This window comes from Mangifera indica, chromosome 6, assembly GCF_011075055.1.
Source record: "Mangifera indica cultivar Alphonso chromosome 6, CATAS_Mindica_2.1, whole genome shotgun sequence".
Taxonomy (NCBI): Eukaryota; Viridiplantae; Streptophyta; class Magnoliopsida; order Sapindales; family Anacardiaceae; genus Mangifera; species Mangifera indica.
This window is the reverse complement of record NC_058142.1, coordinates 11,542,367-11,569,851: the sequence shown is the minus strand read 5'-3', so window position 1 is coordinate 11,569,851 and position 27,485 is coordinate 11,542,367. Positions and strand designations below refer to the sequence as shown.

Below are 27,485 nucleotides of genomic sequence, written 5' to 3'. Positions count from 1 at the left end.
ATCCAACAGGTCTATAACACTACTGGTGTGCAGTAGATTGATCAGTCATGGCTTGAATAGACTATTCAATGGTTACATTAATTCTTGTTGGTGTGTTAGTAGCTAGTACATACGATCTTGTCACTTTTGTTATATCCACAAATACATCAGACATTTGGTTGATGATAATTTGTAAACATATTATCTTCTACACTGAATTTTAACTTTGGAATATGTGAGGATCTAGATGAGATATAATAGGTAAGTGCAAGTGAGTTCATGTTTAATTTTACAAGGCATTTTCTTTTTCCCTAAAGGTGGGATGGTTGTCTTATCAAAGTAACAATCTGGAGTAGTTTAATAAGAGACTCAGCCAATCTATTTTAAGAACGGGCATGCAAGATTGAATGCTCAACATCAATCCCTATGGACATATAATAATCATCAAATGTATTAGATGTAAATTCATCAATATTGTCTAATTGTATTAACTTGATCAAAGAATTTGAGAAATATGTCTTCAATTTGATAATCTATGATAACAATTTAGCAAAGGCAACATTTTGAGTTGATAATAAACAAACATGAGACCATCGTGCAGATACATCAATTAAGACCATGAAATAACGAAATGGCCACTTGGTGGATGAATGGGTCCATATATGTCCCTTTGAATCCTTTGTAGGAATTATGGAGATTAAACTCCAACTTTGGAAAGAGATGGACTAACAATTAATTTGCCTTGTGAATTGGCGTTGTAACATTTTTCATCAGACAATAAACTTTCGTGATTATTTAATGCATGCCTATATGAATTTTCAATAATCTTACACATCATTGTAAATTATGGGTGGCTTAGATGGTTTTGTCAAAGCATAAAAATATTTGGATCAAAGAACTTCTAGGTCAATATTACGTATGTTTCAATTGTCTTTGTAATTGTATAATACAATCCAAATGATAAAACAAACAATTCTTCTAGTGCATGCTTTCTTCCAGAGGCATTGCCAGTTTACAGAGAAATTCTACACCATTTTCACTCATGTTTCAATATGATAATTATTATTTATTATATTTTTAAAACTAAGTAGATTTCTTCTAGATCTACTTGAATATAATACATCATTAACGCTTAATTTGGTCTATTTTTTAATAAAATTGTGACTCTTCCAGAGCTTTCAATTAGGTTTATTGACCTTGAAATAGTATTTAGTTTAGCTTCAATCAATGTTAAAGTTTGGAAGAATTTTTTTTCCTTAAGAATTATATACATTGTTGCATTATCCACCAAACACATGTCTCCATTATCAACTTTTAAAGTCAATACTTTAATATTGAAGTCCATATCCTGAGCAAATCGTACTAATAATATGTTGTAAATATAATTGAAAAGTGAGAAAATATAACTATGCTTTAAGCTAATAAAATTGAAAGCAGAATATAGGCAAAATTCATTCAAACGGAGGAGTATATATGTGTATACAATATGTAGTAGATGGGGGGATATATATACACATTCCACCGCCCTGCATAGCCAATTATTTTACAACCCAAGTTTTCATTATCCAATAAATATGCCTTCTAAGATGAATTAAATATTGCCACCCAAGCCACTTTCTTCATGGGTGGGAAAACTTTCTTCACATAGGAACCCATTTATATTATAAGTTCAAAAAATAGGTCTCCCGAATCTTATCTCCAAATCCTCATGGAATATATGATGAAAGAGCAATGATCTGATTGAATGATAGCCTAATTATAAGTATAAACTCAAATGGGCTGAATCTCACATCAATCCTATTAATCCTAAACCAAAACTCATTTCTCTGTAATCCCTAATACAACTATTGTAACATGAATAAGTGCACCAACACTCCACTAAATCTCGTATCTGGTAATTGGACCAAATAGCCAAAGTAAGTCCTTTCAAACAATTGTAATTTCATATGTCTATTGATTTAATCCAAGACATTACGGTTCATTGTACATGAGAAGTAACCTTAGCTTGAAAGTGTCGTGTCTCATTAAGGATTCTTAATTTGTTGTCCTTACGTTTCTTTCATGAGAAATATCCTGTGAAAAAAAGTTATCATGACAAAGTTGATAAAATTTTCATAAAAAACATAAAATTGGAGAAAAAATAAAAAAATGAACCTCAAATTCAAAAACTATAAGTCAAAAAACCCTAAAATGATAAAAATCAAAAACCAAAATTCGAAAACAATATGTTGAAAACCCTCAAATAACAAACAACAAAAAATGAATTAGAAATTTGAAAACTACATGTCGAAAAACCTTAGAATTACAAAAATTGACAAATGGACTAAAAATTCGATAACAACTGGTTGAAAAACCCTAAAATAAAAAAAAAAGAGACCTAAAATTTAAAAACTACAGGTAAAAAAATCTCAGAATGACAAAAATTCAAAAAATTGACTTGAAATTTAAAAACTACATATAAAAAAAGCCCTAAAATGACAAACATAAAAAAACGAATAAAAAATTTAAAAACTACATATAAAAAAACCTTCAAATGAAAAAAATAAAAAAGAGACATAAAATTTGAAAACTACACATAAAAAAAAACCTAAAAATAACAAAAATTGAAGAACCGATTGAAATTTGAAAACTGCACGTGGAAAAACCCTAAAATAATAAACATTAAAAGAATAACAAAAAATTCAAAAATTACACATTAAAAAACTCTAAAATGACAAAAATAAAAAAACAGCTCAGAAATTCAAAGACTATACATCGGAAAACCATAGAATGAAAAAAAAAAAAAAACTTGATATTTGAAAACTACAGGTGAAAAAACCTTAGAATGAAAAAAAATTGATCTGAAATTAAAAAATTGTTTGTCAAAAAATCCTAAAATGACAAACATAAAAAAAAACAGATTAAAATTTTGAAAACTACAGTTAGAAAAACGCTATAATGACAAACATTAAAAAACCATTTTAAAATTTCAAAACTACAAGTCAAAAGACCTTAGAATCACAAAAATCGAAAAACTAGTTGAAATTTGAGAGTGTGCAAGTGTTCTATCAAAGTTAAACCAAATAGCAGATAAAAATTGAAAAAATGTGTAATACAAAGATATTCCACGGGATGAACTAGAATTGTATGTGACAAAAATCCTAAATCAAGACATTACCTCTTCAAATAGGTTAGGCTTGCAATTGCCTTGCGGGGTGTAGTCAAAAAGAAATTTAGACTCCAGTAGTTTAGCCTTCTTCTCCTCCACAGCAGTTTTCTCAACGAAATGTCACCATTGCTACAGGAAAACTGAACAAATTTAACTCCATCAGGCTTTGAAAAGGAAAAAAAAAAAAAACAGAGCAATATTATTGAAAAATTAAAAGATATCAACCTGCTAAGTTCTGTGCCTCTTATATTCAACAAATTAGCTACACTAGCAAGAACTTGAGCCGAAGAAACAACATTAGATGGCAAACTCTCTTCAGCCAGTCTCACATTTTCCAAAATCTCTCTAATGCTTGCAGCTAAAACCATACAAATAACAAACAATTAGACGAATTAGAATTGAAAACCCCAAAAGAAAGTAAAGGTAATTAGAATTTATTGCTAATTACAGACAAAAAATAATAAACATAAAAAACAGACAAAAAATGACAAATAAAAAAATGACTCAAAAATTCAAAAACTATACATCGAAAATTCTAAAATCAAAAAATAAAAAAACTAACTTGAAATTTGAAAACTACACATAAAAAAAGTTGGAATGAAAAAAATAAAAAAATAAACCTAAAATTTGAAAATTACGTGTCAAAAAAGTTTAAAATGACGAACATCGAAAAAGGATCAAAATTTTGAAAATTACATGCAGAAAAACCCTACAATGACAAATCTAAAAAAACTGATCTAAAATTTGAAAACTAAATGTTTAATTACTCTAGAATCACAAAAACCAAAAAACAATTTAAAATTTGAAAACTGTATGTTGAAAAATCCAAAACTGACAAATACCCAAAAATAGACTTGGAATTTGAAAACTATTCGTCCTAAAACTCTAAAATGACAAACAATGAAAAATAATTTGAAATTTGAAAACTACACATTCAATTATCCTACAATGACAAAAATTAAAAAATCGATTTGAAATTTAAAAACTGCACGTTGAAAAACTCAATAATGACGAATACTGAAAAGTGAATATGAAAATCGAAAACTATAGGCCAAAAAACTTTCAAATGATAGAAATCAAGTAACCGACATTAAATTTGAAATATATACATCAAAAAACCCTAAATTGATAAAAACCAAAAAGCCAATTTCAAATTCGAAAATTGCATGCTGAAAAACTTAAAAATCACAAAAATAAAAAACAAATCTGAAATTTGAAAACTACACATAAAAAACCGTAGAATGTGAAAAAACAGATATAAAATTTGAAAACTACTTAAAAAAACCCCTAGATTTAAAAAAATTATCAATTTGCCCCTTAACATTTTTTCACTCTCTCATAGGTCCTAAATGTTTAAAAGTATCATTTTGCCCCCATATAAATTTCTCTCTCTCCCACATGCCACATGTCCAAAATGTTTAAAAACTCAAATTCCCTCCTCCTCCATAGGTATCACTATTTAAAAAATCAACATTTTCCCCCTCCCCCATGATCCTCCGTGGGATACTATTTCATAACTTGCAATTTTCCCCTTCTTCAAGGTTCCTTCATAGCCCACCCCCCCGGTATAACTACCATTTCAATAACAAATGATTGTACACTTACTTAAACACAATAACCCTAAACTAATTCATCTAGTACAAACAAGAATCAAGTCACAAAATCATTTGTTTAAATCCAAAAACTCTAAACTAAAAACATTTAATCAGCAAAGTCTAATTATTAAAACGAATCAAATAAGATAAAAGACGATTTATTTATCTTCTTAATCATTTTCGCCATTGGAACATGTCAAAAATTCATTCCAAATCACTGAAACTCAGTAATTGCAGTTGATCCGTGAAGAACTGATGGATTTTCTGATTTTGGAAATAGTGATTTAGGGAAAATATAGATGGGGATATGAATTTTTTCGGTTTTATATGTGAAGGTATTTCAGTTATTTCAGGTTAAGGGGGTATTTTTGCTTAATTCTAAAAAAAAGAGACAATTTCCTTAAACCCTTGGATGTTTAGGTTATTGATTCCATATCTCTTTTTAAAATAACTTAATTAAATTTAAATTTATTTATTTTTAAAAAGACCACTGAATCCACACCACCTTCAACGCCTACAACTCTCCTCCAGTTGTCTCTGCTGCCCCTCCCCCGTCACCACCACCGTCAACAAATCCTCCTCTTATTTCACCACCAACTGTTGCGCCTCCCTTGTCACAATCGTTTGGGACGTGGTGGTTGGCCCATCTTTTCAAAGGATTGGGTTAGGGAAGCTCGTGATGGAGAGATTGATAGAAGAGTTGTTAGCCAAAGAGATTTTTATATAGCACTGCATTCTGAGCCCAGAGTGCTGGGGTTTTATAGGCCAATAGGATTTGTAGTCGACCCTGATGGGATTGGTTGCATGGTTTATTCAAGAAAAAACAAAAACAGGAATCATAATTTTTTCCTCTTTTTTTTTTTGTAATGTACTATTTACTTCTCGCAAAAAATCACTGTTTCACATCAAGTTAACAATAATTTTTTGTGATACACTATTTACTTCTTGCGAAAAATCACTGTTTCATGTGAAAGTAAGCAGTAACTTGCGATGCACTATTTACTATGAGTGAACATCTCATAAGATCTTATAAAAAGGGAATTGTGGTGGTATTTTTTGCTTTATATGAAAAAGTTAAAGCCTTTTCGTTTAGTTTTGAGTATATTAAGACATTTAATTTAATAACCCCAAATATTAATAGATTTTTTTAATTTTAATGAGGGATAGATGTCTTTAATGACTGATAGATGCGTTTTTAAATTTTTAAAATTTAACATAAGAAACTTTGATATTACATCAAACCTCGGTGAAAATAAGTCTTTTAGCCTTAAATATACCTGAGGGGATTTTCTAGATTTTGCTAGTGATTTTTCATATTTAAAGCATTTCATTGGAACTCTTTTTTCATTTATTACATTAAATATTTTTACATAAAAATTTAGAAAGAAACTTCAACACATATAAAAATAAAACCACTAGAAAGTAAGCTGAGTTTAACATTTTCATCAAGATAAAATTAAAAGTGCATCTATGTAGTAACATCTACCTTGATATGAATTTATAATAATTTCCTAGACTTAATTTGCATTTTCATCTACTTTTTAAGGTTGGCTTCAAAATGCTGTTGCACCACCTTCCAAGCCGCGACCACATGTCGTTCCTCTGTCAGAGTAGCACCAATAGCAAACCTTATCACAGAGATTCCCTCTACCATGGCATGAGTCATGAATAATTTCCCAGATCTATTTATGGACTCCAACAATTCACTATTGAATTTATTAACTCTCTCGACCTCACTTGCCTTATCCAATGTTGATGGCAATCCCCGAAAACAAACCATAGCAAAGTTTCTCGGAACAACAACCTCAAACCTCTTGTCACTTCCCACTAGCTCTTCAAAGAGCTTTGCCATTCTCACATGGCTACGAAGGAAATTCCTGAGATTGGCCACTCCATAGCTTCTAAGAACCATCCATAGTTTCATGGCCCTAAATCTTCGGCTTAGTGTTATTTGCCAATCTTTATAATCCACCACTTTCTTCGAATCACTAGCCCTGTTCCTCAAAAACTCTGGATTTGTTGAGAGCGATTTTATGAGAGCGCCTGGATTCTTCACCCAAAGGCAACAACCATCTAGAGTAGTGAAGAACCATTTGTGTGCACTGAGACTGAAGGAGTCCACATCTTCAATACCACTCAGGAAATGTCGAAACTCTGGGCAGATACAGGAACTTCCAGCATATGCAGCATCAATATGAACCCATATTCCATATCTTTTGGCTATGTCACTTAGCGGACCGACTGGATCAACGGCGTTTGTTCCTGTCGTCCCAACTGTAGCACATAGAAAAAGAGGGATCAACCCCGCTTCTACATCTGATTCAACTATCGACTGCAGGAAGTCCGGGCATAGACCAAATGAAGATGATTTCATAGTCTTAATAGCCCGGAAGTTGTTGGGATCAATGCCGGCGATTTGAGCAGCTTTTTGGAGAGCACTATGAGTTTGATCAGAACCATAAACAACAAGCTTTGTAATGTTTTCTCTTCCAATCTTACTGAGAGTTTGATCTCTTGCAGCAGATAATGTGCACAAAATGGCTTCACATGTAGTACCTTGTATAACACTCCCACCATTTCCAGAGAAAAGGAAAGATTTAGGAAGCTTCAGCATTTCTCCAAACCAATCCATAACAATATTTTGGAGCTCAGTTGCTGCGGGTGATGACATCCAATTAAATCCTACAACATTAAAGCCTGTGCTAATCATTTCACCAATAATCCCAGCGACGCTGCCACTAGAAGGGAAGTATGCAAAATAATTAGGACTTTGCGAAGGTGTTAATCCAGGGACAATGTGTTCCTGGACATCCTCGAGGATTTTCTCAATAGGTTCAGGATTATTTGGTGCAGGTTTTGGCAAGCGTTTATTGAGATAACCCGGTTCAACCTGGCTTCGAACCAGCTGTTTCTCAACATTTTTGTAATAATCAGCAATGAAGTCTATGATCATGTGACATTGCCTACTCAGTTCCTCAGAATCTAGGGGGTTAATGAAAGATACTGAGTTGTTTTGAAGTTCAGGATCGAAATTTACGCTACCCACTGATAAGGCCATTAATTGTTACTATTTTGATTTATAATTTCCTTGTGTTGTGTGGAAATTTGATGCAATCTAATAGAATTACTTATCTTTTTGCTTTTAGGAAGCTTTGAGCAATTTTGGAATAAATAGGGCCAAAAAGAGGAAAAACTAGAGCAGATATATTAAACTGGAAATTTCGTAATGCAGACTAGGCGTGGGCACGTGAAAGATGAGAGCAGAATCCGGAAAGCAGATCTGAACGCCTAGATCAGCTGCAAGAGTCCAGAAAATATTAAGATTTGCTTCCTAGGAAAAGGATAATCACCAGCTGGAAAAGAGGATTAATTGAGCTAAATAAGGAATGATATTTTTGGAAGAAGGATTTATATTAAAAATATATATCTTTTCCTTTTCCTTTCTTTTTGGGAAGATATGGATCACTTTGCTTGATTGGATTAGGAGATTAGGATTCAATTTCCAGATTTTTAGTAGGAAGATAATATATATATATTCTTATTTTTTTATTTGAGAATTATCAACCATTGTACTTAGAGAATTAGAGAGAAAAACATGGTTTACAGTGGCTGAATAATTTATCTTGGTTGAAGGGATCTGAAACCATGGAACTACAATGATTGTGAGATTTATTCTGTTCTTTAATGCATCTTTTTATTTATTCAAGTATTGATTATCTTTCTGAATTATTTGTTTATGATTGTGTTGATTGATTTCTAAGGCGCGCGATTAGTTTATCAATTAATATAATCTACGGCTAGTTTAGGTGCTGAATCCGTAATTGTTCAATCCATCTAATTGAAGTGGCAACTAGGTTTATTATTTGCTGCGTCAGAAGCGATAATCCTAGGGAAATAATCAACTAGATTAAATGTAACGTCGTACGTTTGTGTTGTCTTGCTTCGTTGGTCTTTCTAATTCGTAATGCTATTGTTTAATTAAATTCGAGATCGTATCCGAATTATTAATCAATAAGGGTTAATTGGAATACATGTTTTTGGTTAACTAATCATAAGGAATGAGAAGTAAATTTAATACCACAACGAATATTTGAATAATTAATTTGATATTTTTGGTTTCGATGATCAATCGTAGTTCCCATGGTGGATGTGACCGAAGACCAAGGTTTGTTAACTCGATTTATTTCTTTTAGATTATTTTACTGAATTTTTAGTTAGTGTTTTTTATTATAATTTGCATTCACTTCAAAACCCCCTTTTTATTTATTTGTTTCGATTTATTTGTGACGACATACTAATCAAAGCTCTTCGAGGGATCGATCCCTACTTTCCTTTACTACATTTTTGTTACAGGAATTTAGGATTTAATTTGGGTGTCAACGACAGCACGTACCAAATTTTGGCGCCGTTGCCGGGGAGTTTTTAATTTGTATGTTTGTTACGCGATCTTCGAAACAAGCTAGTTTACAATTTGATCCAGAAATTGAAAAGACTGCAAAAGGGTTGAGAAAAGAAACAAAAAGGAGACTGCACACACACAAGGCAGTTCATGAAACAGAGGAAAACATGGCTGAAAATCAGACTTTAAGAGAGCTTGCTGCTCCAAATTTAAATCAACAACCACACTGTATTACTTTTCCGAATTTAGATGTTAATACCACCTTCGAATTAAAATCTGGACTAATTCATCTTTTACCTATTTTTCGTGGTTCTGCAGGTGAAGATCCTCATAAACATTTAAAAGAATTTCATGTGGTGTGCACCGGCATGAAACCGAATGGAGTAACCGAAGAACAAATCAAGATGAGGGCTTTTCCGTTTTCTTTGAAAGATGATGCGCAAGATTGGTTGTATTATCTACCCGCTGGAAGTATCACTACTTGGCATGAGATGAAAAGATTATTTCTGCAAAAATTTTTTCCAGCATCAAGAGCAGCCAGCATAAGGAAAGAAATCTGTGGCATTCGACAACATACTGGAGAGTCTTTATACGAATATTGGGAGCGCTTTAAAAAACTCTGTGTGAGTTGTCCACATCACCAAATTAGTGACCAGCTGCTTATTCAATATTTCTATAAAGGACTTCTATCGAATAAGAGAAATATGATTGATGCAGCAAGTGGTGGAGCATTGGCTGACAAAACACCTGAAGCAGCCCAGAATTTAATTGCAAATATGGCGTCAAATTCACAACATTTTGGAAATAGATTAGACCATTCGTCTCGACGCTTCAATGAGGTCAATGTATCTTCTCTTGAAAGACGACTTGATGATCTAACTACTCTTGTACGTCAAATGGTTGTAGGAAAAACAGAGACAACGAAAGTTTGCGGAATCTGTTCGATAGGAGGACATCCAACTGATATGTGCCCAACACTTCAGGAGGACTGCTCTAAACATGCTAATACAGTGGGCGGATTTTTAGGACAGCAGCAGCGAAATCATAATTATAATCCCTATTCGAATACTTACAATTCAGGTTGGAGAGATCATCCTAATTTTCGTTATGGGAATGCAAATGCGGATCAGTCTTCAAATAATTTTCAGCCATACCAACAACATTATATTCCTAGACAGCAGCAACCAACTCAAAATTCTAATTCAGGTACATCTCTTGAAGATATTGTTAAAAGTTTGGCTACTAACACTATGAAATTTCAACAGGAAACCAGAACCAACATTCAAAATCTGGAAAATCAAATGAGCCAGATGGCTACTGCAATCAATAGGCTGGAAGCACAAAATTCAAGCAAACTGTCGTCACAAACTGTGATGAACCCAAAGGAGAATGTTAGTGCCATAATGTTGAGGAGTGGAAAGGAGCTGGAGATGTTGATTAAAGCACAACCTGTACCAGCACAGCCAATAGAAAATAGAGAAAAATTGGCAGCAGAAAATAATTCTTCTGAAAAGGTAGCGACAGGTAAATATCTTTCTTTCAGTGAATACAAACCTGTTCCTCCTTTTCCTAAAGCTTTAAAATTGAAGTACGAACATAATGCGGATTTATATGAGACCTTTCGAGAGTGTGAAGTCAATATTCCACTGTTTGATGCAATAAAACAAGTGCCTCGTTATGCTAAATTTTTGAAAGAGTTGTGTACATTGAAAAGAAAGCAAAAACTCAAAAGGTATGAAAAGATAAAGGTAGGAGAAAATGTTTCAGCCATAATTCGCAAAAATCTTCCTGAAAAATGCAAAGATCCAGGTATGTTTTGAATCCCTTGCACAATAGGAGGCACAAAAATTGAAAAAGCCATGTTAGATTTAGGAGCATCTATTAATGTAATGCCATATTCTATTTATTCTGTTCTTAATCTTGGACCTTTGGAAAAAACTGGCACAGTTATTCAGTTGGCCGATAAATCAAATGTATATCCTAAGGGGTTAATTGAAGATGTTCTTGTTCAGGTTAATGATAAATTAATTTTTCCAGCTGATTTTTATGTTCTTGACATGGAAAATAATGACCAATCTGCACCTATTTTGCTAGGAAGACCCTTTCTGAAAACAGCTAAAACGAAAATTGATGTTCACAAAGGCACACTGGCCATGGAGTTTGATGGTGAAGCTGTCCAATTTAATATTTATGATGCTATGAAATATTCTGATGTGAATTTTCCTGTGTATTCAGTTGATTTAATTGATTCTCTAGCGCAGGATATACTTGATGGTGATGATGAGTTAAAGGTGGCTAACCATAAAAATATTTTGAAAGAAAGAGATGACTTTAAATTAATTTCAGATGTGCAGAATGCAGGGACAAAGATGAATGAATTCAGAGAACTGAAAAATACAAGTAATTTATTTTATATTGAGCTACCAGTGCCTAATGAAAAATTGTTACCTTTTATTTTGCAGGTACCAGAGCTGGAGCTGAAACCTCTTCCAAATCACCTTAAATATGTGTACCTAGGAGATGGGAAAATCTTACCAGTGATCATTTCCAGTAAGTTAAATGAGCAGCAAGAAGAGAAACTGGTGCAAATTCCGAAAAAGCTAGAGATTCAAAGCGTAGCGACATCAAAAGTATTTCAAGTTAATGGCCATAGACTCAAACTGTTTTACAAAGGAATGCCAGCTGAAAACATCAGAGAAGTGGAGTTGAAAGATCCCGGATAAATAAATGAAGGCATTACGTCGAGCCGACGACTGTAAACAAAGGCTCTACTTGGGAGGCAACCCAAGCTTTCAATCTTATTTTAATTACTGCTTAAATTTTAATTTTCTAGACATTTGCTTTAATTTCGGTTTATGTGTTCCAATTTTAGTTTTAAATTTCAGTTTTAGGATTTTTAGATATTTAATTAGCAATTATTTTATGATTTTTGCTTAGATTTATTTTAATTTATTTTTATGTTACTGCTCAATCATCTTCTTCCTCCTGCTAGGTTCCAGGGAGCTGTCTATAAATGTTCATGGGGGAGAAATCTGCATTTTGGTGTTCTGGAATTGGGTCATGTGCTTCTGTCAAAAGTCCAGCTTCTGCTTTGCTATTTTCTTAAATTCAAGGGGGTCATATGATTTAGTGTGATTATAAGGCTGGGTTTATTTTCTTCCAGAGACCATATTCGCCAAACCTACGCTTCACAATTTCTCTCCACCTAAAATAAAAACCTAGCAGCCCCTTTCCTCATTCTGCAACGCCATGGTCAGAACCCGTTCACAAGCATCAAAGAGCAGCAAAAACCCACCCATCGAAGGCTTCCTACATCAGAGCTGTTATCAAAATCTGAAGAATCCTCTATCAATTGCAACTCTCCAAAAATTCGAACTACTGTTCCTTTTCCCCAAATCCAGAGAAGTCTTCTTTCCCTTTTCTTTTAAATTTCAGTTCTCATTATATTCTGTTTTGTTTAAACATTGAGGACAATGTTTGGTTTAAGTGTGGGGGAGGGTTTATTTGTGTTTTAATTTTCTGTTGTTTATTTTTCTGTTGTGTACTATTCTGTCCTTCAGTTTTATTTTATTTTTTTTTCCTGCTCTGTTTTATTTACTTGTTCTATTCTTCTCTGCTCTATTCTTCTTTGTTCTGCTTTTATTTTGTTTTGTTTCTCTGTCAGTTTTTTTTTTCTGTCTTCTTTGTGTTATGCTTATTCTATTATGCCTAAATTTTCTGCTTTGTTTCGTCTATGTTGTTGCTCCTTGCTGGATAAAGTTTGATTTTTATGGCAGCTAGTGTATCCTTCCCTATTTTTAGTCAGCTAAACAGTCCATTAATCTCACTTTGAATGAATTAATTTGTATGCATGCCTTGGAATTTAGCCGATTCAACAGGAGATCATTGTACACTGATTTGTTAGATTAATTAGGGGTATGCATTTAAACAAATTTTGATAATTGAGTGCTTGAGTTTGTTTGAAGTTAAGGTGAATTTAATTAACCCGTGAGTTTTGAGTCGAAAAAGATTGAAACATTCATATCAATCTATGTTTTCTTTGATGAGTGATATTCTTCAATGTGAATATATCTCTAGAACTTGCTTTGAACCGTTTCGAGACCACATTGAATTATGCATGCATGAAAATGATAAAGGCATTCTCGTTTAAACCCTTTAGCTTAAAAAGCCAACCTATTTTAAATTTCCCTAGTTAACCCTTTGAGCCTTACAAAGCCCTTGATTCTTTGTGCTAAAACCATATTACAAACCCAAGCCTTCAAGTAAAAATCCTCACCCAACCATGAAAATAAGCAAGGCATTTAAACAAAAATTTGTTGCTTGGTGAATGTGTTGTCTTGAGAAATTTAAATGTGGGGGAAAAGGGAACTTAATTGTATAAGAAGAGATGATGAAAAGAAGTTGGCATGAAGAGTGCTATTGAGATTGCCTTATATTGTTATCTTTGCTACCCAACTCTCTTAGTTATTCAAGAAAAAAGGAAAAAAAAAATTGCTGAAAAAAAAAAAAAAGAAAACAGAAAAAGAAAAAGAGAAAAAAGAAAAGAAGTTGAAAAAGAGAGAAGAGAAAGGCAATGGCAAGTAGCAAAGAAATGTGGTGAATATGGTGACTTTAGCTTTACCTTTTTGTTCCCCTTAGGTGTTTAAATGTTTTGTTAATATTCATGGTTTTAACCTTTTGTATCCATTAATCATCACCTTTACCCAAAACCCCATTACAACCTAAAATAAAGTCCTTTTAATTTATGCATGTATATAATCTAAGTGGTGGAGATTTGGTGTATAAGCAAGCTTATGGTAGAATGTTTGCATTAGAAGAATTTGAGCGAAACACCGAACCATTAAACACATGAGTGATATGAGTGATAACCGTGAGGATGATTCACCAAAGCTTTATACATGCTTTAGAATGCGATTATCTTGATTTTTCTTTGTGCATATTTCCTTGTAAAGCTTGATAATGATGTGTGTTGATGCTTGAATCTTGATTGGTTTGAATTTTAAGGTATGCACACTTTTTGGTATCGTGAGAAAAGAGATTGATGGAACCTTTTTGAGTTTGTTTTGTTTTGTTTTTGTTTTACTCGAGGACGAGCAAAAGATAAGTGTGGGGGAATTTGATAAGGCCATTAATTGTTACTATTTTGATTTATAATTTCCTTGTGTTGTGTGGAAATTTGATGCAATCTAATAAAATTACTTATCTTTTTGCTTTTAGGAAGCTTTGAGCAATTTTGGAATAAATAGGGCCAAAAAGAGGAAAAACTGGAGCAGATATATTAAACTGGAAATTTCGTAATGCAGAATAGGCGTGGGCACGTGAAAGATGAGAGCAGAATCCGGAAAGCAGATCTGAACGCCCAGATCAGCTGCAAGAGTCCAGAAAATATTAAGATTTGCTTCCTAGGAAAAGGATAATCACCAGCTAGAAAAGAGGATTAATTGAGCTAAATAAGGAATGATATTTTTGGAAGAAGGATTTATATTAAAAATATATATCTTTTCCTTTTCCTTTCTTTTTGGGAAGATATGGATCACTTTGCTTGATTGGATTAGGAGATTAGGATTCAATTTCCAGATTTTTAGTAGGAAGATAATATATATATATTCTTATTTTTTTATTTGAGAATTATCAACCATTGTACTTAGAGAATTAGAGAGAAAAACATGGTTTACAGTGGCTGAATAATTTATCTTGGTTGAAGGGATCTGAAACCATGGAACTACAATGATTGTGAGATTTATTCTGTTCTTTAATGCATCTTTTTATTTATTCGAGTATTGATTATCTTTCTGAATTATTTGTTTATGATTGTGTTGATTGATTTCTAAGGCGCGCGATTAGTTTATCAATTAATATAATCTACGGCTAGTTTAGGTGCTGAATCCGTAATTGTTCAATCCATCTAATCGAAGTGGCAACTAGGTTTATTGTTTGCTGCGTCAGAAGCGATAATCCTAGGGAAATAATCAACTAGATTAAATGCAACGTCGTACGTTTGTGTTGTCTTGCTTCGTTGGTCTTTCTAATTCGTAATGCTATTGTTTAATTAAATTCGAGATCGTATCCGAATTATTAATCAATAAGGGTTAATTGGAATACATGTTTTTGGTTAACTAATCATAAGGAATGAGAAGTAAATTTAATACCACAACGAATATTTGAATAATTAATTTGATATTTTTGGTTTCGATGATCAATCGTAGTTCCCATGGTGGATGTGACCGAAGACCAAGGTTTGTTAACTCGATTTATTTCTTTTAGATTATTTTACTGAATTTTTAGTTAGTGTTTTTTATTATAATTTGCATTCACTTCAAAACCCCCTTTTTATTTATTTGTTTCGATTTATTTGTGACGACATACTAATCAAAGCTCTTCGAGGGATCGATCCCTACTTTCCTTTACTACATTTTTGTTATAGGAATTTAGGATTTAATTTGGGTGTCAACGACAACACGTACCACCCACATCTTTCAATACTTATTGTAATATTAATGAAACGTTAGTTGTGTTGTATAAAGATATATTGAAAGTGTCAACAGTTTGTATCATTAATAACACCAGCTTGCAATGCTTGTTGTAAAGATGTATTGATACATGCATTTCACCTTTGGCAACCAGCAAATGCATGTTGTTGTATTTATGTATTGGCAACTTACAAAGCATCTTGCCATACATTTACGCACCATTTGAATACACAATCGATTTCCAAAATCTGTATTATAGAAATTAGAAAAACGTTTATTTGTATATATAAATTTACAACCTTTTTATAAAATTCTAAAAGTCAAACTCAAGCTTGTTATTCAGGGATAAATTTCAATTCATGCAATTTAAGAATATTTTATTGTAATTCTGTTCAATTTAAGGACACTTGGTATTAAAAATGATTACATTGAATAGGGAACCGAGGCAAACCAATAGTTGTACAAGTTATGCCAAAAATACAACCAAAATAAAGTCTGCTAAAATAAGTTTATGCAATAAAATATTTACACTTATTTAAAAATATAAATAATAAATTTTGTTATAAAACAAAGAAAAAGGAAAGGAAATTTTGTTGCCTTAAGGGAAGCCAGCAATGCAGTTTGGAGGCGCCGATGACATGTCCTGGATTTGGTCTAGTTGGTTCAGATCTGGGCCAACAATAGTTGCCCTGTTGATTGTGCTTCTAACATGAGTAAAAGCCCATGGATTTGTCTGGTGATTACACTCTTCATAATTCTCCATTAAAAAAAAAAAAAAAAAGAAATAGGTCGATAAAAAGGAAACAGAAGTTCCAGTCAAAATTTGGCAGCTGACGCATTTCATTGAATTTGAATTTGAAGGGGACTGGTGTGAAATTGTCATTGTTGGTCAATTTAAATAAATAAATAAAAATAGTAGGCACCCGGAGGGAAGTTTCCACTTGAGGCAATTATAAAACAAATAAATTAGGTGTGCACTTGATAACGTAGACCTGGCATAGAGGGGTTTTATCTATCTATCTCAAAAACGGGTATGGATTATTAATTTTTGAATTTCTACCTAATCGGGTGTGCACGTGATGAGCAATCTAAAAACTAATATATTTTTTTTAAGGTTTTCAGAACCAGACCAAAGTAAAAATTATTTTGAATACTAGTTCTGGTTGAACGATTTAGATTAGCCGGTTTGATCAGAATTATAGTTTTATAGAATAACTTAAAAAAATTATATCTAATTACATATGTTTTACATACTAAATATTATGTTATGCGTACTTTTCACAATTAACAAAATATATGTATTATTGAACATAAATGTAATAAGTAATAACCATTAACTTTGCATCAAAACAAAATATATGTATTAAAAAAATCAAATTCAACAAACATATACATTATTGAACACCTAAACAAAACACAATTCTAATATATACATTAAATAAAATATAACAGGAACCAACCAATATAAGCTTTATTGAACAAATAATATTCAATTTAACATTTAACAAAACATATTAAGAATATAATTTGTCTAACATAAAGTTTAATAAATGAGTAATTGATCATTCTTCATCATTATTAATGATAAAAAATATTGTCACCGCTCCTGTTACACCCCTCATCATTTGTTCAGCTTCTATAGTATCCTCTTTAATAGCATTATCTACAAAATATACAGTTGAATATTTTATTTTCTTTCACCCTAAAAATCAATTATTTATGCAAGTATTTCAATATTCGTTATTTATAACAATATTCATTATAAATTGTCATATATTGGTTTATTATATATAAATAGAGTATCATAGAAGATTGATATTTAACTTCCATAAAAGTACTAAGTCAATTACAAATCAACAATAATAAGTTAACCTATTATTAAACACCAAATTCATAACACAAATTGATAAGCACCATGGCCATAACACAAATTAATATATTGGTTTATTATATATAAATAATAACCTATTTATATGATGTGGGTATGATGTAGATACGATCTAAACTAAACTAAGTTTGAAAATTTATGAGCTTGAGTTTGATTAAATAAAAAATGGCTTGATTGGAATTTAATGAATTAAATTAAGTATTATTTGAGTTTAATCCATATAAAAATAACACAGTTTAAATTTAAATTTAAATTTGTGATTTTAATATACAGATTATCAATAAAATGAGGTTATTTTATCTAATAATTGATAAAATGATGTTATTATCAATTATTTGATATAATTTAAATCAAATAATAAATTAAATTTAAATCAAATTAAATTATTCATCACTTATAAATAAAATTGAATCAGATATTTTTAATTTAAATTTAATTCGATTTTAAAAACGAATTTACTCTTTTAACTTAAATACTATTTAACTTTAAGTTAAATGAATTTAAATTTGCTGAAATTAAACCAAACTGGCTTTGGAAACCGAAGCAGCTTGGGTCACGGCTTACATCCAGTACTGAGGTATTATATCTACGCGGTACTTGAAAAGCATGGAAACTTCAAGGATCCCTATAAACGTGTCCAAATGGGTTCATTTGAAAGAAGACAGGTTTGGTTGATTGACAGTCAACTTAAGAGATCCAAACCGAAAATTATAGTTCATTTAAAAAATAGTCTGAAGGACTATTTCAAACTCTAGTTTTGATCCATTATTAAATTCCTATATGTGAAATTTAAAAAACTCAAAGTTTTATTGTTTATTAAAAATTTAAGTTAGAATTAAAAATAATTTTTTTTTTTATTATATTTACTTTCTCAGTTTAAAAATCTTATAATTTATCTAATTTAAAATTTAAAAATTATCATATATTGATTTATTATATATAAATAAAGTATCATAGAAGATTGATATTTAACTTCCATAAAAATACTAAGTCAATTACAAATTAACAATAATAAGTTAACCTATTATTAAACATCAAATTCATAATACAAATTGATAAGCACCATGGCCATAACACAAATTAACAAGCATCAAATGCCAAAACCTGTTGAATTTAAATGTAAAAAATTACAATGTTGAGTTGTTGTGCACTATTTGACCAAATTATCAGAAGAAAAAAATTTTAAAAACACTGTACAGTAAGCGGTTAAACAAACATAATATAAAAGATGAAAACAATTAAATTATTCAATAATACACAATTCTATCCGACTTTTCTTGGTAACTCCTTGGAACCCTTTTAGGCTGGTTTTGACCCAACCCCATCGGTTGGTCATCTCTAAATAAAAGTCCATGGTAAAACGCGTTTCTTTATGATTACATGTCCTTGGTTGTCGTTTACCACTGGTGTAGCCATCATTACATAACCACTTTTCTTTTAAATTCCATAAAACTAATAGGTGAAAAAGTTACCAGCCACGACTTACTCACGAGACGTAACCACTTTTTCATTTTTAAAAATATTGAATACGTCAGGTAGTAGACTAATCCATTCTCACTTTTAATATCCTGATTCATTGACTTGTCTGACATTAACGGAGAAGCAACTTATATAATTAAACAGCCTTAATTAGAACATTGTAGCCTGGACAAAAAATTCTTGCATTTTTGCACAAGAGATACAGAATGATCACAACAGGCTCTTCAAGATTTATGCTTTTCCTTTGTTTCATTCTTCTACATGTTGCTAAACCCACAATTGCCCAGCAAGACTTCCTGTACCACTTCTGCGAATACGGCAAAGGTAACTATACAGCAAATAGTACGTACCAGGCAAACCTCAATGCCCTCCTCTCTACTGTTTCTTCAAACACCAATGGATTCTACAATTTTTCTGTTGGACAAAACTCAGACAAAGTAAACGCAATGGCTCTTTGTAGAGGAGATGTTAAAGTAGAGGATTGCCTTGCCGTAGTTGCCTCAATGATTCTCGACATAAGCTCACTCAGCTCTGTCCCAACCAAATGGAGGCTATTGGATGGTATGACCAATGTATGTTACGCTACTCAAACCGCTCCATATTTGGCACAAGAGAAGTTTCTCCTGAATTTTGGATGTGGAACATTAATAATGTATCAAGTGTGGAAGAATTCAATCAAGTGCTGAGGACATTAATGGACAGCCTGAAAAGTAAAGCTAAATCTGGCGGTTCGGTTCTCAAGTTCGCTACTGGAAATACATCTGCCCCGGATTTTAAAACATTGTATGGACTTGTTCAGTGCACTCCCGACTTGACAGATATGGACTGCAATGACTGCCTTGAAACCATTATTGGAAGTATTTCAGATTGTTGTGATGGGAAGCAAGGAGGAAGAGTTTTAGCTCCCAGTTGTAATATTAGGTATGAGGTCAATCGTTTCTATGACCCTACAACTGACGATCAAGCACCACCGCCTCCTCCGCCGTCAAACAATGGTACAGATTAATTTTACCATCTATACTATATATATATAAATACACACACAAAAGATCTGAAGATTTATGTCATCGGGAAATTTAATATCATTCTTGCATATAAGAATCTATAACAGTGATGAAAATTTAATATGAAAAGTTATATGATAAGATAAAGATTTTGCAGGTAACTCTTCTGGAACCGTCGTCATCATAATCATTGTTGTCTCAGCTGTTGCTCTGGTTATATTTCTTATCCTCATCTGCATCTGCTTCAAAGTGAGGAAGCCCAAGAAAAAAATTTGAAAGTAAGAAGAGCTTGCTCTTAATTTCTTATACATCTCAATATATTTGAAATTTAATTATTTTAATTTCGTTGAAACAACAAATTCTATCTATACTTATACAATAAATATTAAATAAATCGAGTACCAGTTCCAAATTATTTACCACTAATTAGCCAGACATGAGATCATGTACTTTTATACAAAACAGAAGATTGAAATAAATTAACACTGCAATATCGGTTTTCCTTAAAACCAAATATAAAAATACAGAGCAGTGATTAATTCACTTTTATTAAAAAATGACCCTTTCCCATGACCATGTTTTATTTACATGATTTTCTGACTGTCTCCCTGAAGAGTTATACAAAACATCTAAAACCAGGGTTTGAAGTTAGAATTAATGCATTTTTGTTGAGATAAGTAGCTCTGGAATGCAATCATGCGTTCATCAGAAGTGTTCTTTTAGTTTTTATTTTTTTCAAACTGAGACACCCGAATGGCATTTCCGCTGAAAGTTTTTTCCACTATTGAAGCTGTGGATGAAATCAGAACTGCAGAGTCCTTGTAATATGATTTTAACACAATCAAAGTTGCGACAAACGACTTTTCTGAAGCAAATAAACTCGGACGAGGTGGATTTGGTGCTGTGTACAAGGTTATTATGATATATTCTATATATTACTATGGAAATTATTAGTTTATTTTTTATTTTCTGCCTATAAACTTTTCCGTTGAATTTTCAGGGCACGCTTTCTAATCAACAAGATGTAGCTGTAAATAGACTATCTAGAGATTCTGGACAAGGAGATCTAGAATTTAAGAATGAAGTATTATTAGTGGCCAGGCTTCAACACAGGAATCTGGTTAGGCTACTGGGTTTCTGCTTGGAAGGCGATGAAAGGCTTCTCATCTACGAGTTTGTGCCTAACACAAGCCTGGATCACTTCATATTTGGTAATTAAACTCACTTCTGCATATATTTTTTTTTGTTTTGTTCTGTGTTATGAAGCTTCCACATAATAGGATCTGTTCTTGTTTTCAAATAAGCTGAATAAATGTTTAACTGCCTAGATCCAATTAAACGACACAATTTGGATTGGGAAAGGCGATATAAAATTATAGAAAGCATTGCTCAAGGACTTCTCTATCTTCATGAAGATTCTCGATTACGTATCATTCATCGTGATCTCAAAGCTAGCAACATTTTGCTAGATGCAGAAATGAATTCGAAAATTGCAGATTTTGGTATGGCAAGATTGTTTCAAATGGATCAAACTCAAGGTGATACAAGTAGAATTGTAGGAACCTAGTAAGTATCATATTACACTTTAGTCTCCTTGAAATTATATAGGAAATTACCTTACACTTCTCACAAAATTATTACAACGTCCAACATTACAATTCAATTAAAGATTATTATAATTATTGATGTCATCGTGCAGCGGATATATGGCTCCGGAGTATGCAATGCACGGGCAATTTTCAGTAAAATCGGATGTTTTTAGTTTTGGCGTGTTACTTTTGGAGATTGTAAGCGGACAAAAAAATAATTCTTTCCTTAACGAGGGGCATGTGGAATACCTTCTTAGCTGTGTAAGTATGAGCCTCTAATTTTTGCATGTATTTCTGCAAGAGTGTGGGACAATAACGATTGATAAATTGTTACAGGCATGGAGAAATTGGAGGGAAGGAACAGCGTTGAATCTTGTAGATCCAACATTGGGATCGGGTTCAAGACCTGAAATGATTAGATGCATTCACATTGGGCTACTGTGTGTTCAAGAAAATGTAGCAGACAGACCAACCATGACTTCAGTTGTTCTAATGCTTAATAGCAACTCTTTAACTCTCCCAGTTCCCAAACAGCCTGGGTTTTTTATGGACGGCACCACAGAATCTCACATCTCATACTCACGGGACATTAATCCAGGGTTGACACAACCCGAACATTCAGAAGGGGAAACGAAGCCACTTTCAGTGAATGGGGTTTCAATTGCCGAGCCATATCCTCGGTAGTTTTGAGGATAAATGTTTATGTAAAATTTTATTGAAAAAGCAGAGACGAGGCATACATATAAATTTATGTTTTTACGGAGTAATTCTTAAACCATTTTCTTCAATGTGTATAGTAACGCTAATTAGGTGTTTTTTTATTTTAATTCAAAATTATTAAATTACATAATAACACATTATTTAAATCTAAATTAATTTGTTTTCTTTCATCCAAATAGCCAATAGGCCTTAGGAGGAAGCTTAGTAAACTCAATAATATTTAAAAGTTGTCAAATCTTCTAGAAAAGCAATTACAATCATAAACACTTCTTTAATATGCTAGATGAAAATTAATGCCGTGGTAATGAAGCAATTCATAAGGAGTTTAGATAAAATTTTCCGTTTTGCTTATGGTATTTTGCTTAATAAAACACCCGTGTTGTATCCGGAGAACCCTAACTGGTGTGCCTGCACACCAAGAAAGCAATTTAAAGGGTGTTTCTCTTCAAATGGGAAATAGAGTTGTTCTTCAATGAGAGAATCTAAAGAGGGAAAAAAATAAATAGGAAATTAATAAAGACCACAATAGGCAGACAGACTTGTTCACTCCTAAGGTTTGATCAATTTTCAAACTCTCACCCACAAAGTTTCAAAAACCCAAATACGTACCCTTTTGTTAAAATTCTCTGTTAAGATTCAGGATAAAACTGTTATTTAATAAAAAAATATTTAAAAAACTAAAATTTAACTCATTTTCTCCTTTAGTTTAAAAAACTAACAATTTTCTCTTGTTCGTAATTTTGAAAAGTTGTATTTTTTCCTCCTAGGGTTTGATTTTTTCAATCACCACTTTTTGGCAAACTTCGCTGTCTTCGATCACATTCTCTTTCCCTCCAAACTTCTCTCTCCCTCTGGAGCTCTCTCATCTCCCTCTGCTAGCTTCATTGCAAATGAAGAAGACAAGTCTTTGTCTGAGACAAAAACAATGATTTTCATCTTAGACTCATCTTCCTCTCTCAAACAAAGATGACAAGTCTTCACGTTAGACAAAGAAAGAGATGAGAGAGACCCGAAGGGAGAGATAAGTAGAATTGTTAGTTTTTTAAATTGAGGGAGGAAATGAGATAAAATTTTAGTTTTTAAATATTTTTTATTAATAACAATTTTATCTTTAATCCTAATAGAGAATTTTAATAGAAAGATAGGTGTTTGAGTTTTTGAAACTTTATAGGTGAGAGTTTAAGAATGCACCAAACCTTACTTACACTTCAAGCATTCTTCCATAACTTGAATACTACCATAATAAGGGATAATGTTCTCTTAACCCTAGCCTATTTCACTACATAAAGTGGACTAACGACAAGGAATGAAATCTCAATATTCATTTAAAGAAGAGTTACATTTGAGCACTCTATATCGAAGTTGACAATCATATGAATTAGCCTTCGTTCTTACTCTAACCTTGCAATCTCATATGTGTCTTTGTAGCTTTAATGTAGGGACAAAAATTACCATTACAATGAAAAGGTTAAGTAAGGAGACCAATTCGAGGCCAGAAGGTTGAAGATATTGAGTTTGGAATAGCTAGACAATAATTTCTAATTTGGTGCAAAATTTTACATTAATAATTGGTGTTGTTTGTAAGAAAAGTACAAAAAGACATTACAATGACATGGTGACCACATGCTTTGTTAGAGGAAAAAAATGAAGCAAAGATGCATTAAATTTTATAGCCTATGTTGCCAACGTATCTTTACATTGATCAACTAGGAGTGGTGATTGCACTGAAAACAAGCTTACCACCTCACAACAACTAAAGAATATAGGTTCTTGGAAATTTTAAGTTATGAATTATAAGATCTCTCCAAAATTAATTGATGGCTTGTGCAACAAGTTACAAGATAACCTCTTCAACTTGTTAATTGTATAAGCCATCATAATAAAGGCAAATTACCCTATAGAATTGTCTTGTTGTCTAACATGGATCGTATCCACAATGTGTTCTATGTCTTATTGTTTTGCAAGTACATGAGAGACCCAATCCACATGTTGAGGACTAATGAGTTAAAGTTGACCAAGGAATTTGTGTACAAGGAGCTACCAGTAAGGTAAATAGATAGATTAGAAAAGGTGTTTCGAAACAAAAAGATTCCTTTGGTCAAAATCCTCAAAAAGCTAAGAAGTATACTTAGAATGTTGAGCAAGCTATGAGAGATTGCCACCAAGAGTAGTTCGAATCAAATTTTGAGGACAAAATTTTGAATAAGGAAGGGAGAAATGTAAAACCCTCATGTATGCTCCAAAGATATTATTATCCTTTTCATATGATTAATATTGAATTTCAGTCAAATTGGGCTAAAATCAAAAGTAGAAACCTATTTTGGCTGATGTACAGTTGTGCACTCGAGAAATGCATGTCTGTACATCTTAACAAATGATGTACACCCATACTTTTAAAAATGTACGATCGTATGCAGTTAAATGTCAAGACTCCCAAATTAGGTAGGAATCCTGATCGAAGGAAGAGAGGCATAAATATACAAAGTTGTCTCTAGCTAAGAATGAAACATGATTCTCTACTGCCTTTCATTCAAATAGAGAGAGATAGTGAGTTTGTTTGAGAGAGGAAAAGCATCTAATAACCAACAATGAAGGTTTCTAGTGGGAGAATAAGGCAGGAAAAAAGAGTACCAATGACAAGATTGCTTACTTGCAAAAACCATGTAAGTAGGATCGTCTTCCTTATATTTTCATAATAAATTGATAAACATTCTTGTTTGTAATTGATACATCATGTTTGCTTGATCTATTCTTTGAGTAAAGAGTTCTTGTAATCTTGAATTTAAGACATGTACGCCTGTGTTCCTTTTATTTTCAAGCATCTACGTTTGAAAGAACAATTGAGAGTGATTGTATATGTTATTGAAAGAGTTATGTTTGTACTTAATAAACAGGTACACCCATACATCCTTCTTTTTCTTACATTTACACGTGTGGAACATAGGATGATAGTACATGCCAAAGTTCCAAAAAGGTATGCCTATGTACTATAGAGTGTCATGTTTGTAGTTAGTGGGTTTTGAGGACGTATGCTTAGAATAAACATAAGAGTGATTATGTTCCAAAATAATGCCATGTATACCTGTGCATGAGTAAGAGTACACCTGTACATATAAGATTGGATTGATTATTGAATGAGATTTAAGGCTCATTGAGGTGCCAAGATGAACTTGAAAAGTAGATACCCGAGGTGATGATTTGATACAATCAAGGGAAACCTCTATCTGATCTCATGATCTTGATTTATTTTCCACATTGTTTTTCTACTTCTTTCTTGAAAACCATAAAGACATCTAATGCTTTGTTCTTGTTATGAACTATGTTAAGATACATGTATTATGAATAATCATTAATAACAGAGATGAAGTATTTCTGATCATAAGTGTCTATGTTTTACCACCTTTTTTGACTTGTCAGTTTACTTTCCTTTTATGCAATCCATATAAGTTAGTAAAATTTAAAGTATCTAATACTTCATCATTTACTAACCTTTTAATTCTCTTTATAAAGATATATCCCAATCTTTGATGTCACAACATAGAAGAATTTTCATTCATAACACTTTTTTTAATACCAACATTATTATAAACATACATTAAATTAAATGAAACATTGTTTTGTAAATGAATTTGGAACAACCAAACAGATAATGTACCATTTCCTATAGCTGAAGCATTATAAAACAAATTAAATGATGTTTCATAAAATGTAAAGTAAAATCCAACTTCAAAACTAAAATCAAGTTTCTAGAAAAGCTTGGAATATAAAAAGTTAATTGTAAATCCAATGCAAAACCATATCTAAAACTAATTTGCATGTTCCAATCACTTCCATATGTGAACGCATCTTATTTCTTAAATAGATGCATTATTCGTAGGTCATTGACTTCCTTTGGTTTAGAAAGCCTTGTAATGTATTTGAAATAAGAACTATAGAGCCAAAATCAATTCATTATGTGTTATGAAAACATCAACCATATTCGATTCATAACATACAAGTGAGATTGGATCACTATTCTTTCCTTGTGTTACCATATGTGTACTTTCACAAATTTCCATCAACAACCTCCTTTCTTCTTGCACACATATAGTCAATAGTTCATTGATTAACTATTTTTCCTTACGTGTGTTATAAGAGATTTTGAAATATCCATATTGTTATGGAAGCGAATTCAAAATGAAGTAGGACTCGGACATCTCAATCTCAAGAAACTTAAGTTGAGCCACTATATCTCTTATTTGCATAATGTGCTCACACACACCTCTAACACTTGTAAGTTTCATTGATGATAACTTTGTCATAAGGGTTTTTATAATGGTTTTATCTGAATACTCAAATTGTTCATTAATAGCTCTTAGTAATTTCCTAATATTGTTACACTCAAGGATTGAACCACAAATAATAATAGATATACGTGTCTTGATGAATATCATACTTAAGCGATTAGATCGCTCCCATTATTCATACATGACAACATCAACTTAAGTGCTAGTTTCTATAGGTGCAAATGGTTGATCTTTCCTAATGATATATTCAATGTCCATACACCCTAATTGGAGAAGAATTCTCTTCTTCCAAATCCTATAATTATCACTACTTAAATAAAAAACATCATATACATTATTCAAGAAATTCACAGATAATTGTAAATAAATATAAACATACATACTTATGTCACTAAATAGAGGCACATTAATACATATATCATGTTTTACTAATGTATAAACATATTGCAAATATATAAAGCATGTAACATAAAAACTGTCTGTGGGTTTAGTTTTTAATTTAAACAGGTTTATATACATATACATACCTTACAATGAAACTATCAAATTATATGCCTTTTCTTAATTCCTATGGATAGATCAAGAAAAATAATTTGTTATTTCATCTTAATTAATTACATAAATATAATAAAAATTTATGTGGGATAAAATTTATCATATTTATAATGACTAATTACAATTGATGTCATATAACTATATGTGATCTTATGATACTTAATATAAAATTTTGATATAATCAAATATGTTATGACTACTTTGTGATCAATCAAAATCATATTAATCATATGACATCTAATTTTATATATACAACAATTTGATCAAAAACTAGAGTAATCCAATTTCAAAACCAATTATGAATAACAAAATTTTATCATATGGATTCTTGAAACAAGGGATTTAATAAAATCAAAAGTATTTGCTATTCATA

At 31.8% G+C, this 27,485-nt stretch overlaps 1 protein-coding gene, 1 non-coding gene and 1 pseudogene across 2 annotated transcripts; 1 reads left to right on the top strand and 2 right to left on the bottom strand.

Moving 5' to 3' along the window:
- Window positions 1-6,190: 6,190 nt before the first annotated feature.
- LOC123219665 (tyrosine decarboxylase-like) lies at window positions 6,191-7,780 on the bottom strand. The gene has a single exon (XM_044641663.1). The coding sequence runs from the start codon at window positions 7,778-7,780 to the stop codon at window positions 6,257-6,259; it is 1,524 nt and encodes a 507-aa protein (XP_044497598.1). The 3' UTR covers window positions 6,191-6,256.
- A 1,880-nt stretch (window positions 7,781-9,660) lies between these two features.
- On the bottom strand, window positions 9,661-9,767 carry LOC123219842. Its single transcript, XR_006502921.1, has one exon. It is a non-coding gene; the product is annotated as a small nucleolar RNA R71 (small nucleolar RNA).
- A 9,344-nt stretch (window positions 9,768-19,111) lies between these two features.
- On the top strand, window positions 19,112-22,274 carry LOC123218509 (annotated as a pseudogene).
- The last annotated feature ends 5,211 nt before the right edge of the window (window positions 22,275-27,485 follow it).

What these genes read in the sequence shown, in the direction of transcription:
- LOC123219665 (XM_044641663.1), bottom strand. Translation starts at nt 7,780, where the DNA reads ATGGCCTTATCAGTGGGTAGCGTAAATTTCGATCCTGAACTTCAAAAC.